Here is a 16113-nt window from a genome sequence, read left to right as displayed (position 1 = left end):
CTGTGAATGAATGCCTGAGACTTTTTTTTTTTTAAACGACTGGGGGCGCTTAGGGAAATTCGGAGGCTTCTGGTGCATCTTGTCCTCCGACCCCATCTCTTTAACTTCTCGTCTCTACGTCTTCTCGGTGGGTTTCTCCAGTACTCATCTCTGCCCCGCCTCTCTTTTTCTTACCCACCTCAGCGGTTGCCCCACCTCCCATCAGTGACATGTGACTATTCCCTCGGGGGGTTCCCAGGTGGTAAAAGGGCTAACTTCTTGGTTCTGGCCTCTGGCCAGTCGCTCTTCCCTGGCCCTCTTTGCGGCTCTTTGGCTTCTCACCTTTTTTGGAGTCCCGGGGTGGGGTGGGGCCGTCCCTTGCGGGGTTAGCGCCTCCTCAGCACTTTTCGGTTTGAGGGGGGAAGGAGGGACCTCGGGACCCGGCCGGCACCCTCATCCTCTTCCTTTCCCAGGTAAGACTTGTTGGGTCTTTGAGCTAGTCCTGGCCGGGGTCTGGGAGACCCATGTGGTGGGACCAACCAGGGAGGGAGAGGGATTGGTGCCCCAAGACTCCAGTTAAGTTTGGCTTAGGAAGCAGAACCGGGGTCTCTGGTCTGAGGGAAACGGTGGGAACCAAGTACCCAGAAAGCTGGAGGAAAGAAGGAAGGCTGGGGGGGAAAAAAATTAGGAAGCAGGCCTCCTGAGTGTCTACAGGGTGAAGAGGAGGTAGTCTTGTGCGCTCCTCCCGACCTAGCATGATCCACTGCCTTCCTCCTGGGGAGGAGAGGAAGATCTGGATAAAGACCCATGTGACCAAGAAGAGAACTGTGGCTCTGGAGAAGAGTCTGGATGACACAGAGATCCCTCGACCACACAGGTAAGTATGTGTTGGGGGTAAAGTTGAGGACGGTGGGGGTCAGGCTTAGGGGAATAAATGGGAGATGAGAGGGAGGGTCTAGGAGAGCAGCTTTGTATTCCTCTTGACTTTCAGCCCCCAGCCTGGGTCCTCTCCAGCCCCTCAGCTCCATGGGGGCCAAATTCAGCCACCAAATGCCATGCTTCACTTTGGTCAGCTGCTTCTGGGGGATCAGAGTAAGTAAGCCAATATTTCCCATGCCATTTGGATTTTGACCTCCAGTGGAAACCCCACTTCTTCCTTACTTTGCCCTCTTCCTTTCTGGTTTTTGGCCTATTCTGATTTCAGTTTCCGTTCTTCCTAGCCCCAGTTGTCACCCAGAGTCTCAAAGAGAGGAGCCAGCCAGCTCCCTGGGAGCCTGGCTATGAAAGGGTGATGCCTGTGAAAGGGTGACCGGGTGGGAAGGGTGGGCTGGGGCAAAAGGGTGAGATGGAATTTGTGGAGTGATTGTGGGAGGGAGAGGGTCAATGTTGAAATTTGTGGTAAAAGTAAAAATCCTTTCCCAACCCCAGACAGGGAATTCTGGATCTGGTAACTCAATCTCCTTCAGAACCATCTGGCATCCATCCTTCTGTGCCTTGTTTGATGCCCGGGACCATGACACCCAATCCTTAGCTCCACCTGAAGTAGAGGGGAATAGGGAGAGCTCCCAGAGTGATAAAGGTACTGAACTTCCCTAGGTAGGTTACAAAACCAATGGAGATCCAGGTCAGATGTTGATGGATCGAGGAACCTGGGCTTCTTTCAGCGTCTTGAAAGTCTCTTCTTGGGAACTCCCTTATGTTATTTCCCCCTTCAATTCAACTCAAGTATTCAGCACCTGCTATTATGAGTGATTTCTGGGATCCAGAGAAAGCACCGACTACAGCTGGGGATCAGAGAAGGTTTTTTTCTATAGGAGGTGACCCCAAAGGAAACTAGGGATTTCAACAGGCAGAGGTAAGGAATAGGAGGATACCAGGCATTTGGGACAGTGGACAAAGGAATGGAAGGACAGCAAGTAGGCTGGTTTAGTTGAACTACAGAGAGTAAGTGAGAGAGGGGAGTAGTCAATCCAGAAAGGGTGGAGGTAGATTGTTTTGTGAAGGGCTTTAAATTCCAAGTGGGAGTTTGTATTTTATCCTAGGGGAACAACTGAAGTTTCTTCTGCAGGTTTCTTCAGAGCTGTGTTTTAGGAATATCAGTTTGGTAGCAATTTGTTGTGTGCTTTGTATGTTCATAAAGCGCTTTGCTTAAAACTATATAAATGCTAGCTAACTACTAAGAAAAATTATGAAGTCTCCATAGAGCTGACATTTTGATGGTAGTGTAAGGGTAAAAGGGCATTTCAGGCATAGGGCACAGCTTGTACAAATATATAAAGTCAGAGCTATAACATCCAGTTCTGGTAACTAACTGCTGTTCAGTTTGCCAAGAAAAGAGCCTGCAAAGGGGAATAATAGAAGTTAAAGCTGGAAGGAAAGGTAGGATGTAGGCCAGACTTGGAGGGCCTTAAGTCTAAGGCAGAGGAATTCATCTCTTATCCTAGAGGCAAGTAGGAAACCCAGAAGGCTTTTGTGTGTCCTAGAGACAGTGTCCAAGTTGTGCTTTAGGATTCTTTGGTAGACAGATGTTTGTAGAGGGGTGAGGCTGCTTTCAACAATTAAACAATTGTCTCTCTGAGAGTTGTGTAGGTCCTGAATTAAGATTATGGCTGTGTGATTGGGTAGAAAGGGTCCAACTGAGAGAGGTTTAGTTAGAAGCTGTGGAATTTACCTACTGATTAGATTTGGGTGTGTGAAAAGAGGGATCAAAGGTGAATTCAAGGTTAGGAAAGGATAATTACTCCCTATTCCTAGGTGTAGCTGGGAGGGAAGTGCTTTGTGAAACCTAAGCACTATATGAATGTTAATCACTGTGTTTAGGTTTCCCAGATCTCTGCTCAGAAGATTTTTTTTTCTCTGACCCTCTCTTGCCTTCCATTACTCAGATTCCGATTGGCCTGTCCCAACCACCCCAACAGGTGAGAAGCCCTCCCCTTCCACCCAAGTCCCTGGAGTGGATTTGAATGAGGCCCTTCCTGAGAGCTCAAGACGTTCTAGCTTTCAAGGATTCCTCCTTGCTAACCCAATTATTGTTGTTTCTTCAGATTCTGAGGAGGTCTAGGCAGCTTCTTGCCCCACCCCCCATAATGTCAGTCTGGACACAGCCAACCCCTGCCCGAATCTTAACTTGGATGTGTGGTCCAGAGATAACACCTGTTACCTGCCTACTTGAGATGAGCCAAGGAGACACCGAGTCTACCCCCACTCCAAAGTCCTCCCTAGTCCCACCCACTCCGTAGCCCAATGAGGCAAAGGTGGATTATGTCATCTCATCCCCATCCTATCCCTCTCTGCAATACTCCTTGAGAGCTGATGAAGGCTACCTCTTCCCCTTCATCTCTTGTTGCTGTTATTGTATTGGGAGAGAATAACAGGGCTCTCTCTTTTTCTCTCCCCCCCCCCTTTTGCTGTATTTAGTGTATTGCTGTGGGGCTGAATAAAGTGGGTAATGTGTACTCAACTGTCTCACAGTCAAAAATTTTATTATCATTCCAGGCATTATGTTAGCTGGTGCTGAGGATACAAATACAAAGAATAAGAATCCCTGCTCAAGCAGTTTACAGTCTAAACCACGGGTGGGGACCACATGTGGCCTTGAGGCCGAAGGTTCCCCACCCCTGGTAAACTATTTGTGACATAGGCCAGGAAGACAAGTGATTCCAATATGATTGTCTGGGGATGATAAATCATCCAGTCTCTCCCCCCCTCTTCCCACATCAGTGTTCTATTGGTGGCCATCATCACCCACCCCAGCCCTGTCTAGGGGAAGGTTGGCATGTGGGGTAATCACTGTGGAGTACAGGCGGCAGGGCAGGCTGGAACCAGGGCCATTAGTGCAGTCTAAGATAGGTTCTGTCATGTGCCTGGGGTCACTGCCCTGGGCAGACTCTAATGATGAACGCCTTGTATGTTTACTGGGGGGGCCCCCATTGGAACAGAGATAAGAGGGAAAGGCAATCTGGCCTCTCAAATTAGAGATTAAATGGGGCTGCTCCCAGAGTTACAGGGTGCCTCTCTGTGTAGGCCTCTCTAGCTGTTAAGGGAGAAAGATTCTTTAAGATTCCTCCCTGGCTCATGGAAGTTCCAGCTAGGAATTAAGTGGAGGGACTAGATCTATCGATAAGAGATAGGAGATTGCACTAGGACATTTGCAGGAATTTGAAATAGCAATTTGGAGTGGGTTGGGAATGAGGAAGTACCTCTGGAGAGTTACCACAAGAGAGTTCCCAGTGTTCTTATTGTCAGGACTAGAGAGAGAAAAAGAAAAAAGACTCTTCAGATATCTATAGATGTGGGCAGATTTTTTTTTTAGATGCCATCTTTCAAAGATGAAATTACTGGATTCTTAATGTACATTTTCTGGGTCTTCCTATCTTTAAGATAGCTGAAAGTGAGGCAAGCAGAGGTGGGGTGCAGGTACTGAGGGATTAACTATTAATATTAACCCAGTGACTTCTTTCCTGGGGAATGGTATTAGACAGCCTGAAGGGATGACTACCTGGGGGAAAGGAGTTAAAGGTAAACCTCTTTAGTTCCTGGGTCAGTTGTATTGGGCACCACAAGGAGGAGGGTCAGTGCTCTACACAAACCAACTCCCCGAACCCATTTAAATCCTCTTCCAGCCCAACAGCTGGAGAAGACAGTTGACTTGTGCCACGTTCATCACTTTGGCTATAAAGGGATGAAGGGTTGACAAGGGCCTGCACACTCGCCCTCTTCCCTGGGCCTCACAAAGTTGTTTCTGTGCTTAGCTATGGGGATGCCCTCACAGGGGACCAGAGGATGAAGCTGAGCCTGGCTGCTTGCCCTTCTTCCTGCCCCAGATCCAGGTCGACCTAGTTGAAGCCAACCTTCCTGGTTGGTAGTGGAAGCTCTCTTCCCAGCCAGCCTCTATGGCTATGTATTCTGGACCTTCAGTGCCTACCTATTCCCCTGCTGGCTCCAGAGCCCAGGGGTTTGTCGCTTTACTGGCATCTTGGTGACCACAGCTGTCATTACACTCCAGTGGTGTGCCAGGGGGAGGCAGCTCTATTATATGGTGCTGGCTGGCACTCTGAGGAGTAGAGCAGGGAGCTAGAGTTCTGAGGCAATTCCGGTGCCTGACCACAGGATACAGCATTAGGAAGTGATGTGCCCCTCGAGGGCAACTCCATCTTCATGGACCCCTTGGCCTCCCGCAGACGCGTGGTTGCCCGAGTGCTCCAAGTGGTCCCCTGTACCACTTGGCTTCAGCGGTATCTCTATCCTGAGGGCATTGCTCCAACGGTGACCCTCTTCTGGAACCTGCACCCGGGGTGACCTTCCTTTTGAGACACACCCTAGGACTCAGGGCTCATCCGTATATGATCATGGCCCTGGAGAACTTAGGCAACTAGAGCTGTTGGAGGCTTCGGGGCAGCCCGGTGCAATGATTACAAGGTCCCCGCAGGAGCCGCTCCGTGTTCTAGCCCGGTCCCACCAAGCCCATTTATAGCGTCCAGCAGTCTTATGGATGCTACAAGTTTGGCCCGTTGTCGTGTGCCTGCAGCCACAGCTCTCCGGGCTCCGCGGGAGCCGATCTGCTCCAGGAAAAAGGGGTCAGTGTGGCCACAACGCCGCGAGCTGAGCAGGGGCAGCAGGAGGTACTTGGCTAGGGCTTTCGGATTCCCAGATCTCTCTGGCTTCCCTCTGCCCGAGCGCCCTGGACCTCTTATAAGCTGGTAACAATCTCAGCCCAGGCTATGAGTCTACAGCCCCAGTCCCTTGGGCCGAAGGGTCACTGGTCACACCTCGTGGCACGCAACAGGGTCTAGAACTCTGGAGCTCTTTAACCTGGAGGGAATGAAGGTAATGGGGAGTCAGAGCAGAAAAACATGAAAAACACTTGTAAAGAGACCCGCGGGGTTATTTCTTCAGTGAGTGCTCAGAGGGAGGGAAAGAGGGATCTAGATAAAAGGAACCCACCGACAAAGGGAAAACCATTTCCTTGCAACCTTCATAGGTCCATACTTCTCCCCCTGGTGGATATCGTCCGGGGCCCCCTGGACCTCTTTTATTCCCTCCCAGATCTGACCTCACCTGTGCTGGCGGGCGCTGTACCTGGTCAGCTGCTCGGCTTCACTGGCAGCCACCACGGCCAGACTGCTGTAGTGTGTGCAGAGTACGATAAGGTGGCCCAGACTCGCACTGGCGCACTTGTATGCGCCCGCCGAACGCGCAGCCATCGCTCACTTTCTTCTCACTATTGAAGCACTCTAGCTGTGGAGGGTCTGCATGGAGCCCCTGCGACGTTTGCTTCCGCAGGTGGCCGCAGAGCTGTCTGCACATCTGGATGATAAAGCCAGGGCCGCGAGTCAGTAGCTCACCAGCCCTAGTACCTCATGCCCCCAACTCCATCTTCCGGGCCCAGGGGTCGAAGGATTGACCTAGGCTTGGAGGCGGCTGGGGAGGGAGGGCGAGAGTTAAGTGGAGGTGAATTCTGAGTATTGTATGAAACTTGCATGCTCTGTGCCAGGTGAGGTAGAGTCGTAAGTGAACAGCCAGTTCCCCATTGTTTCCGCAGTACTGGTGGACAGGCTAGCCCCAGGACAGCTCTCGCCTGGGTCCGCCGCCGTCTCCTAGCCGCCACTCCACGCTTGCGGGGGGGGGGGGGCGGGAAGGCCCTATCTACTTTCTCTGTGAGTTTCTTAGAGACCCTGAGCTGCCTGAGGATCTCGTAGCTGGTGTGGACGCTAAGGTTCTGAGTCCTGTGGGAGCGCCGGGGGACTGCTACCTAGGCGGCTCCCGGAGTCCTACCCTCCTAGCGTTTCACCCTCAAAAAACGACCGGAGTGAAAACAAGGCTAGGGGGCTATGAGACGGGTTGCTAGGAGTTTGCCTAGTGGGGGGAGAATTGAACGGAAACCGAGACAGGGCATTCGCGGGCAGCGCTCCTGCCAGTTGCCAGGAGTCGCTATCTGGGAGGGCAGAATCCAGCCCGAGGTGTTTTCGGCCGCTGGCCAATCCGAACTTCCTTGGACAAGTCGGCCAAGCTCTGACCAATGGGCGTTCGCCGCCAGTATCTCCTCCCTCTCTTTTCGCCCCGCCCGGGTTGACGTGCCTCGAGCCGTGTAGATCTAGTGGCGCCGTAGGGACTCGAGCTCCTTCTGAGCTGCCCCGCCCCGCCCCTGCCCACATCCCCGCACCCAGCCGTCCTACCACCCCATCCCCCCTCCGAAGTAATTGTGGAGGCTGAGGTTAAGGCATGTATTCAGCTGTATTAGTTGATTGTAGTTGGGCGGGGGGAATTTAGCGTAGCTTTTATTTTCCGACGGGTGACGTCCCTCAGCGGCCCCCAGATGTAGGCCAGGCCCACGAGGACCCCTGCCAAATGTCCGCTGAAGGAGATCCTGTGAAGGAAAAGGAGGCTCTTGGAAGCGGCTTCTCGGTGCCTGTGCCTTGCGCCGGGTCTTGGGCGGTAGCCGAATGGGCTCCCGGGATCTTTTCGTTAGTTAGAGCAGTGGATGTTAATCGAATATGGACCTTTTCCTAAGAGCAGTTTGGTCACTGAGGTCACTGGGCTCCTGAAGAGCCGGGAGTCCTCGTAAAGGGGCGGGTCAGCAGATGGTGCAGAAACTTAAGACACGACGTGGTGTATTCAAAAGCCCACGGAACCGGGATCGGGAAATCTGCACTGTGGCTCCAGCTGTGATTATGGGCATTCACCTTTCGAATACATAGCCTCTGAATCCCCAGCCCTGCCCAAGGGCCACACTCACTTAGGGGCGAAGTAGCTGGCCACCAAAGATTCTGCCAGGCACAGCAATAGGTCCCCCACAAGGGTGTTCTCGGAGCTGGACATCACCTGCATGGCAAACAGGACGCCTTGGGAGTGGAAGGGAAGAGGATTCCATGGGTTTACTACTCTCCGGGAGCCCCAGATTCTCTTTCCACCCCCTCTCTTTTTCAAAAGAAAACATGAAAACTCCCGGCTCCACAGCAGAAGGAGGCTACGTTTGACATAAAATTCCCCCTTGCGACAAACATAGTATAGCTAAGGTGAAGCAATTTCTGTGGATGCTGTCGTTTGGGTTAGTGTGCAGGACCGGAATGACTGCTCTATCCAGAACTTGATTGACCTGAGCAATGGAAGATAATTTCCCCCCCACCCGCCCATGATACCACCCTTCCCCACCACCCCAGGGATTGTCTCTCTCGCTTGAAGTGAGGTTTTCCTGTCCCTCCTGTACCGGAGAAGCCAAGCGTACAGCCAGCTCGGTAATGACTTTCTCGGAATAGCAACTCCATGACCAAGTTCAGGGCAAGGTGAAGGAAACCAGCGAACAGGGCAGCAGAGAACACCAGGACTAGGAACATGCCTGTGCCCACAGACTGTTCCATACGACGCCCAGTCAGCCACAGTCCCGCCACATTGCAGGCCAGGTGCCAGGGGTTCTCATGGTGCACGGGAGCTAGCAGCAGCAGCCACCAGTGCTTGGCTGTATCTAATGAGAAGCAGGCATTGCTGGGGTCCACGAGTGGCCACAGGAACAGGCTTATAATGAAGGATATGGTCCCTACTGTGACTTGGGGCCAAGGTGCTGGCCCCTTTAGTTGTTTTGCAAGCAGCACCATAGGTGGAGGGAGGGAACAAAGAAATTAGGGAACTCGAAGCATTTCCCCCGTGTCACGTCGAACTCTTTCCCTCTAGCTTTCACTTTGCTAGGTGATCAAGGTGGTCAAGGTCCTCCCTAGCCCCAGATCTTCCCACAGGGACCCAGGTGCCCATTCCAATTCCCCCTATTTCCAATCATGTGAAGAGGGTCCCTCGCCCAGACTTCTATTCAGTCTGCTCCTTTGTGACGGCAGCTGTGATTCACAGATACCTACTCTTGGGTCTGGACCCCTCTGAGCAAGTTAGCGACGTGTCCAAAGGGGCACTAGGTAACTAGGGTAAATGGACAAAATTGGATGGATGAAGAACCAGAATTAATGGGGGGAGAACATTTTGCAAAGTAATCGTAATTAACTCTCTGAGCATTGGGGAGAGGGGGCGGCGGGAAGAGAGAAAAACAGCACCCTCTAAATCATTTGCCCTCTAACTCATTCAGCCTATTGTCCTGGCAACTTACGAAGCTCGCTTAAAGAAACTGGCTAGATTTGGTAGGTGGAGGGTAGTTCTCCTAGTCAAGTGGTTGTAGGAAAAATACTGTTTACAGTTTATAAAGCATCTTCACATATACTGTCATTTAATTCTCACATTAGTTCTGCAGACGGGAGAGCCCTATTGCATTTATGAGTGAGCAAGCACAGGACATCAAATGATGGAGTTAACTAGGTGGTGGTGGAGTCATAATTCATCTTAGATCTGCCTATTTTGGTGATTCAGAGACAAAAAGTCTACCTCTTCTAGGTGGACTTGCTGAAAGTTGGAAGAGGAGACACCTAGGTGCTCATCCCAATTTGGCTTCTTGAATTTTAATCAAACCCAGGAGGTGTCAAGACACAGTTCCTAACTACTAACTGCTGACCCACTAAATCATTTTCTAACCCCAGAGGCACAGTGGAACCTGACAGAGAAGTTAAGTACTTCTAATAAATAATTTCTGAAATATTTTTCCTCTGTGCTTCATTGGTCCAGGAGAGAAGAGGACACACCCACACACCCACCCACACCCACCACCTCTCCCCTCCATTGATATATTTGCTAAAGCAGATTAAGTATGGCTGGGAGTAATACCTCTGGTTCTGAAACAGAATACAGGAAAACCAAGTAAATGACTAGAAGGGAATGATACCTCAGAACTGTAGATCACTTGATTATTTTCAAAATATTTTTATGTGATCTGGTTGAAAGAACTCACAACTCAAACTTCTAGCCAAGATGCTCATAGGGTGACTTGATCTCAGAACTGCACCAAGTAATCCGAAGTTCACAGGCTTATTTAGGAAAGGGAATCTGCCCAAAAAAGCTAGTGCCAGTGTTAAATACGATGGAAGCCTCCCAGCTCAACCAGAGACCATCTGCAACTGGCAAGTCTTTGTATCCAAGAGGCAGCAAGAGCAGAGCAGTCCCATGAGAAAAGTCCAGGGTGACTGGAAACATATAACATGGACCTTTGCACTTGGAGGATTTGGAGCAAAGGCACCTAGACTCTGTTGTGCAGCACAGGCTCCACAAGCCCACAGGCTGAGATCACTCAACCTCTCTCGAGTTTAGAACAGAAAGTGGTAAATAACTTTAGCCAGGTAATGGAATCCCTGAAAATTAGAATAGACCAAAAAGAAATCAATGACAAGAAACATCCAAACAAAATCAAAAGAAGACTTTTAATAATGAGAAAAGTTATCTATTTTTATTTTTTAAAAGCTGATCAGGAAACAGGTTAAGGAGAGGTATTTTGGAATCCTTGAAAACCAAATTTTTTTTTAAAGCCTGAACACTATATTTTAAGCAATGATAAATGAAAAGTGCTCAAATCTTTAGAAGCAGAAGGCAAAGTGAAAACTGAAAGAATCCAATTGTTTTCTGAAAGGAATCTCAAAAGGACAAATCCCAAGAATGTCATCAAAATCCAGAGCTTCCAAGGTCAAATTAAATTGCAAACAGCCAAAAAAAAAAAAGCAAGAATTCTAGCACCAGGGAACCAAGATTAGGGTCATATAAGGCTTGGGAGCTTCTCTTTCGGAGAGCTCTTAGAATACAGTTTTCCTTTTTTTTTTTTTTTTGGCTAGGCAATAGGGTTAAAGTGACTTGCCCAGGGTCACACAGCTAATAAGTATTATTATGTGTCTGATGCCGCATTTGAACTCAGGTCCTCCTGAATCCAGGGCCGGTGCTCTATCCACTGCACCACCTAGCAGCCCCCAGAATACAGTTTTCCAAGAGGCAAGAGAGGAATAATTCGCTCAACCCTGAAAAACTAAGCATAAACTTAAAGGGGAAAAAAATGGACCTTTAATGGCATTCTTAATGAAAAACCACAGTTGAATAGGAACTTTGAAGAGCAAGGTAAATTTATATGAGCATTTTAAAGGGGCTACAGAATGATGAAGTGCTAACAGTCTGATGGGAGAAGAAACAAGTGTTCCTTCAGAACATTAATGCCTTCATGGGAATTAAACAAGATAAATGGAAGAAAACTTGGGGGCGGCCTGGTTACGTTCTATGGGTTGCACGAGGGAAAAGAAAAGAGAAAATAAAAGGGATACAAGTGTAGAAAGGAGGCAAAAGGGAGTGGAACTAACTCTCATAATTGGGATGCCTCAGAATATACATACATGGAGAAGGGGTGGGCATATGCAGACATCAGATGAATCTTTTAACCAAATTGGATAAAGTAAGGTTGAACACACTCATGATCTTATACACAAATATATAAAACTCAATCAGCAAACAGGCAGAGAAAAGGGGGTTAGGGTTAAGCAGGAAAGATCCTATCCTATCCCTATAAGAGGGAGTAGTGGCAGTCAAAACAAACTTCAGTTTTGGAGAGTGGACCCTGGTTATGGAAAGGGGAAAAAACTGGAAACTAAGGGGGTGTCTATCATCTGGAGAATAGCTAAACAGGCTGTTACATATGAATGGTGTATTACTGTGCTATAAGAAATGAAGATTTCGGAGAATCCTGGGAATGTGTATGAACTGCTGTAAGGTGAAGAGAGCAGAATAATAATTCAGATAAGGACAACACTGCAAAGAAAAACAACTTTGAGAGACCTAAACATCCTAAATTCCAAAGGCAAACTGACAAGAGCTGATGTGGAGAAAGACATAACATTTTTGGATGTGGCCACAATATGGATTTGTTTTGCTTGACTATGCCTATTTATATTTATTTCTGTTGGGGTAGGGGGTGGGAGGGGTGGAGATGCAATTATGAGGTCAAAGGGGGAGAAAACTTGGCCACTGAGATGTTTTTAAAATGCAGAGAAGGTGAAATTTTACAAAAATGAATGTGGAAAACTATCTTCCTGTGTAATTGGGGAAAAAAAAAAAAGAAAGGCAGAGAACAGAACAGTATAGACTCTTACAGCAGTCAGTCAGTAGCAAGATAAGGTCTTGTGTTCAGACTCAGTTGTTTGTTGCCGATCTCAACTTTTCCACTCAGATTTCTACTCTTTCCTCAGCTTATGCTCTTACCAGAGGCCTTAACCACTGAAAAAAATCAAATGTTCTAGTGAAGCCCAAGAGTTAAGCTGTTAAAGTATGGACTCTTTCAAGACAATAACAAGCCAACAACAATCTTAACTTAATCTTTTGTATTTGGAAGGGAAGCAAGGCAGCACTGATGAAATGATTAATCAAAATGATTTTTAATCAGGCATTTCATAAATACTTGGGTTCATTATGGGCTCAGAATAAAATATGGGACTACTCTTCCTAGAAGACGTAACAAATGCTGAAATGTTTTATCTTGAAGAACACCTAACACCACATCGATTATCCTCCATGTTCTTTCAGTGTACTTATATTCAAAGAATAAATTAGTTATTTTAACTTTTTAAAAAAATAAAACGCAAGGGGCAGCTGGGTGGCGCAGTGGATAGAGCTCCAGCCTTCAAGTCAGGAGGACCTGAGTTCAAATCTAGCCTCAGACACTTGACACTTACTAGCTGTGTGACCCCTAGGCAAGTTACTTATACTCGACTGCCTCACTAAAAAGCAAGAAAAGAAAAAATAAAATAAAATGCATGAAGGATATTCAGGAGGAAGCAAAGACAAAGGAGAACAGCTTTGAAAGTAATGCAAATTTATTATATACATTTTTAAAAAGCAAGCAGTATGGAATAGAGATTCATAGTTTCATATGCAAAAAACCTTACAGACATACTTTTTTTGGTGTTAAATTCAAAATTTAAAAATTAAAAAAAAAAAAAAGAACAATTCATGACTCCAGGTTCTACACCCAGAGCTACCCCCTCTCATCCTTGGTCAGTGACAGAGTAAAGATCAGAATTCCTGTTGTTCCCACTGAACTCAGAGATAAGGAGTGAGGCTAGGAATGGAGAAGGTTGGCTGGAAGTATTTGAGGTCCTTGGCCTCACTTTTCCTAAAGTGCCCTTATTTTCTGTACTTCGGGATCTTGGGCTGATTCAGCCCTATCACCTATGACTATCTGCCCTCAAAAAGCTAAAGTAAGTCCTAGGACCAGAATAGAGAAAAGATGACAACAGAGTTGGCTGGCTCAGTAAATGCTGGGGGAAAGTTGGAGGGAGCCACTGAATCTAGGGCACCAAGCACCAGGGAAAGAATATGACACACAAAGGCATCTCAGATCCCTAGCCCTTTAAATAAGTTCCAACCAGTAGTGATTTTTGGAGGCCTTTCCTTGGTAACTGAAGAATTGGGGGGGGGGGGAAGTAGCAGCAAGTTATGAGAAAACAAGAAAAGGCTAAAAGTGTAGCTCTCACCACAGCATGCCAACCGGGCTCTTGGCTCCCTCCCTACCTCAAAGCACTCAAACAGGCCAGTGAAAGGGGACAGTAAGTGGAGACAAAAAACAAATGGCGAAGGTACAGAATACATGATGACAAGATTTAGGGAGAAAAAAGCCAAGATGGGAGACATGGAGATATAGCATATGGAGATTAGAGTTTTGGAAACAACACTAACTAGTTGTGAGGAGGTGTCCTCCTATGGGTTACCTTCTCCCTAAAGGAGAAATTCATTGGGCTTGAGGAAGGGACTCTGGAAGCTGGCTGTGTACTTATTCTGCTTCCCTGACTTGGACTTGAGGGAGAAGTACCAACATGAGTTTCTCCCTCTCCCGTGCATAACTGCCTATACTGGTGGGGTAGACCTTTGCAAAAGGAGGGGGGAGGGAGTGAGGAGGAAGCAGAGGGTGGACAGAGAGATATAAGGGGAGCATGACTTCTGTGCCCCAGGGGGAAGTGACAACAGTTCTTCAGCAGTTAGACTTCCCATCTTCCCCATACCAAAAACAGTGTTAATAGGTATGTTCAGAAGCTGGGCACAGAGAAGAGTTAGGAATTTAAGAGAACATCAAGATATGGATTCTTCTCCACAATGAGGATGAAGTGAGATTGAGCCTGGCTAGATAAATGACACACAGCTGGAGGCATTCTTCCAGAAAACACCCCAAATCCACTAAAGATAACCAATCTCCCACACCCTCAAGGCTACAGAAGCTTAAACACCCACATACACACACAAATAAGAGAAGGGAAACTGAGTAGCAAGTCCTCTCACCCTATCACATTGTCCTAAATATCAAGGTCATAACCCTTTGCCTCATTCTGAAGAGAAAGTTTACCCTAAGCAGATATCCATGTCCCCATACAAACAGCTCAGCCCCCAGAGCTGTTGACATAACACAATGGACTAGAAAATATAAACAGCTGTGTTTGCCTGAGGTGGCTGTCAGGGATATTATGGTAATGCTTTGGTAGTCTGGTTAGGTATGGGCAAATTTAACACTAAGGCAATGAAAGCCATCCTCATTTCTGCCCATCTTGTCCTTGGTATAAGAGAAACATCCTTACCTAGTCTTACCCCCCATCTTAACCCACTCTTTGGAGTCACTTTGCCAGAAAGGCCTGTGTTAGTTTATAGACGAAGCTGTTGTCTGGACAAAGAAAGAAAAAAAAAAGCCAAATTAAGCTAATCAGGCAAGTTTGCTAGTATATGAAAACAAGGGACCCTAAAGCCAGGCAACAACAAACTTTTTTTCTTTTTCTTTCAAACCAAAGTTCTTTTCCAACACTGCCTTTAGTGCAAGAATCAAAGTCAGGGCAGAACAGGAAGTGTGAAAAAACAATGCAGCAACTGCACAAAAATCTCTCCCCTGTGGTAGTCCAGAAGGTAAGGCTGGGAGTGATCTCAGAACATGGATGATGGAATGATGGTCAGAGTAGATAAGGAATACCTTTACTACCCATGAATATCAGCAGTTATCTGGTGATTCTTGGGGGCAGAGTACACAAGAGGATGGCTGTGTAGATTTTATGTATATAGATATAGATATAGATATATGTATATATGTATGCATGTATCCATGTATGTATGCATGGATACATACACATATATGTAGAATAGGCTATATTAGAAAACTTTGTGTTTATAAAACACTGGTATCCAAACATCAAACCAACAGTTAACTAAAGTGCCTGACATGAGTTTGGGGGAAGAGAAGAAGCTAAGGGATTAAACTTTTGCAAACAAATGAAAGATAGTAGCAGCTTTGATATGAAGGATAGGAACCTTTCATCATTGCATGTGTAGATGGGGTAGTTGGGTTGGGAGTTTGTGCAAGAGAGATGAAGGCCTTTTGGGGGGGGGGCACAAGGTGGAAAGTGATTGGAAGGTTGCTAAAGTGCTCAGCAATGCAGAAAGAAGCCAGGGAATGAAGGTGCTCCAACTCCAGTGCCATTCAACTGTCCTTCCCATGCCTTGGTCTCAGCAGCCATACTTCCCACTGTTTTAGCCAGGAATGAGGCCCTTTAGCATGTGGGGAAACGTCCTGCCGTGGGTTCAGCTTCCCACAGCCTCCCAGCAATTAGTTAGACTAGAGCACTAGAGGAGGAAATTTGTATCGGCCTGCATCTATAATAACTTTCTCCACAGGAGAAGGCTTTAGGAGCTGGGAGAATCACAGGTGTAAGGGGGAGAGGGGAGATAAGAGAAGGAAAAATTTTAGAATAATAAAACACACCTGGGCCAGCCCCCTCTAATAACCACTCCCATTGTTCTCACTGCTCTGGGAGGGGGACTACTGGCCTAGGGGCTGGTGTTTTATTTGCAAGCCCAGAGCAAAGCATTAGCACTTTCATTATCCCCAAGATTCCCACCACCTAAAGCAAGGCAAGTCATTCCCCATTTTGGGCTGAGACCACAGTAATGCCAAAAAACAAAGGTGGCCACCAGGGATCGAGGGAACAGAGGGATAATTGGGGCAGAGGGAGCAGGAAGGATGTTGTCCTCCTGGGCACAGTGCTACAAGAAGGGATTAGTAGGAGGAGGTTTGGAGGCAAATGGGCTTGATGAGGATCCAGTCTAAAGAGAAAAGAACAAAATAAAGAATAATCAGATTTGGGAAGAGGAATTGGGTAGATTCCTGTGCCATTCCCCACCCCCAAACAGTTCCAAGAAGAAGCTGGGTAAAGAAATGTAAAGATATAAAGAGAGAGGTTCAAAGGTTCAAAGAGACAAACACAA

The 16113-nt window shown here is 47.4% G+C and overlaps 3 protein-coding genes and 1 long non-coding RNA gene across 8 annotated transcripts in view; 1 reads left to right on the top strand and 3 right to left on the bottom strand.

Moving 5' to 3' along the window:
• Positions 1-100: 100 nt before the first annotated feature.
• SAP25 (Sin3A associated protein 25) lies at positions 101-3434 on the top strand. 3 transcript variants are annotated; one of them, XM_020979163.2, is made up of 6 exons: positions 101-856; positions 971-1071; positions 1200-1267; positions 1408-1558; positions 2800-2897; positions 3024-3434. In XM_020979163.2, exons 1-6 carry the CDS (start codon positions 735-737, stop codon positions 3216-3218), a joined length of 735 nt encoding a protein of 244 aa, XP_020834822.1. In that variant the 5' UTR covers positions 101-734; the 3' UTR covers positions 3219-3434. The 3 variants fall into 3 exon arrangements, with proteins under 3 accessions (XP_020834822.1, XP_020834823.1, XP_020834824.1); XM_020979164.2 differs by having other exon boundaries at positions 2865-2897; positions 3024-3136; XM_020979165.2 differs by lacking the exon at positions 2800-2897 and having other exon boundaries at positions 3024-3136.
• A 10-nt stretch (positions 3435-3444) lies between these two features.
• LOC110202820 (uncharacterized) lies at positions 3445-7111 on the bottom strand. Its single transcript, XR_002322795.2, has 2 exons — positions 6037-7111; positions 3445-5790 (listed from the first exon to the last, which is right to left on the bottom strand). It is a non-coding gene; the product is annotated as an uncharacterized LOC110202820 (long non-coding RNA).
• An 82-nt stretch (positions 7112-7193) lies between these two features.
• LOC110202823 (rhomboid-related protein 4-like) lies at positions 7194-8570 on the bottom strand. Its single transcript, XM_020979170.2, has 3 exons — positions 8186-8570; positions 7715-7820; positions 7194-7345 (listed from the first exon to the last, which is right to left on the bottom strand). The coding sequence occupies exons 1-3, from the start codon at positions 8568-8570 to the stop codon at positions 7216-7218; spliced, it is 621 nt and encodes a 206-aa protein (XP_020834829.1). The 3' UTR covers positions 7194-7215.
• A 1670-nt stretch (positions 8571-10240) lies between these two features.
• Positions 10241-16113, bottom strand: part of AGFG2 (ArfGAP with FG repeats 2) — a 53564-nt gene continuing 47691 nt past the window's right edge. For all 3 annotated transcript variants that reach the window (XM_020979104.2, XM_020979108.2, XM_020979107.2), the window contains one exon: positions 10241-15951. In XM_020979104.2, the coding sequence (XP_020834763.1) occupies positions 15892-15951 (60 nt within the window). In that variant the 3' untranslated portion in view covers positions 10241-15891. The remainder of the gene's footprint in view (positions 15952-16113) is intronic.

The sequence above is a fragment of the Phascolarctos cinereus genome, unplaced genomic scaffold (assembly GCF_003287225.1).
Source record: "Phascolarctos cinereus isolate Bilbo 61053 unplaced genomic scaffold, phaCin_HiC Scaffold_5;HRSCAF=322, whole genome shotgun sequence".
Lineage (NCBI taxonomy): Eukaryota > Metazoa > Chordata > Mammalia > Diprotodontia > Phascolarctidae > Phascolarctos > Phascolarctos cinereus.
The sequence above is the reverse complement of the archived record's forward strand: the minus strand, read 5'-3'. Positions and strand labels throughout refer to the sequence as shown.

What these genes read in the sequence shown, in the direction of transcription:
- SAP25 (XM_020979163.2), top strand. Translation starts at nt 735, where the DNA reads ATGATCCACTGCCTTCCTCCTGGGGAGGAGAGGAAGATCTGGATAAAG. An exon ending in GCTGCTTCTGGGGGATCAGA is followed by an intron (nt 1,072 to 1,199) that starts GTAAGTAAGCCA and finishes CGTTCTTCCTAG; the next exon opens with CCCCAGTTGTCACCCAGAGT. An exon ending in GAGCTCCCAGAGTGATAAAG is followed by an intron (nt 1,559 to 2,799) that starts GTACTGAACTTC and finishes CACTGTGTTTAG; the next exon opens with GTTTCCCAGATCTCTGCTCA.
- LOC110202823 (XM_020979170.2), bottom strand. Translation starts at nt 8,570, where the DNA reads ATGGTGCTGCTTGCAAAACAACTAAAGGGGCCAGCACCTTGGCCCCAA. An exon ending in CTGTACGCTTGGCTTCTCCG is followed by an intron (nt 7,821 to 8,185) that starts GTACAGGAGGGA and finishes TCCACTCCCAAG; the next exon opens with GCGTCCTGTTTGCCATGCAG. An exon ending in GCCAGCTACTTCGCCCCTAA is followed by an intron (nt 7,346 to 7,714) that starts GTGAGTGTGGCC and finishes TTTCCTTCACAG; the next exon opens with GATCTCCTTCAGCGGACATT.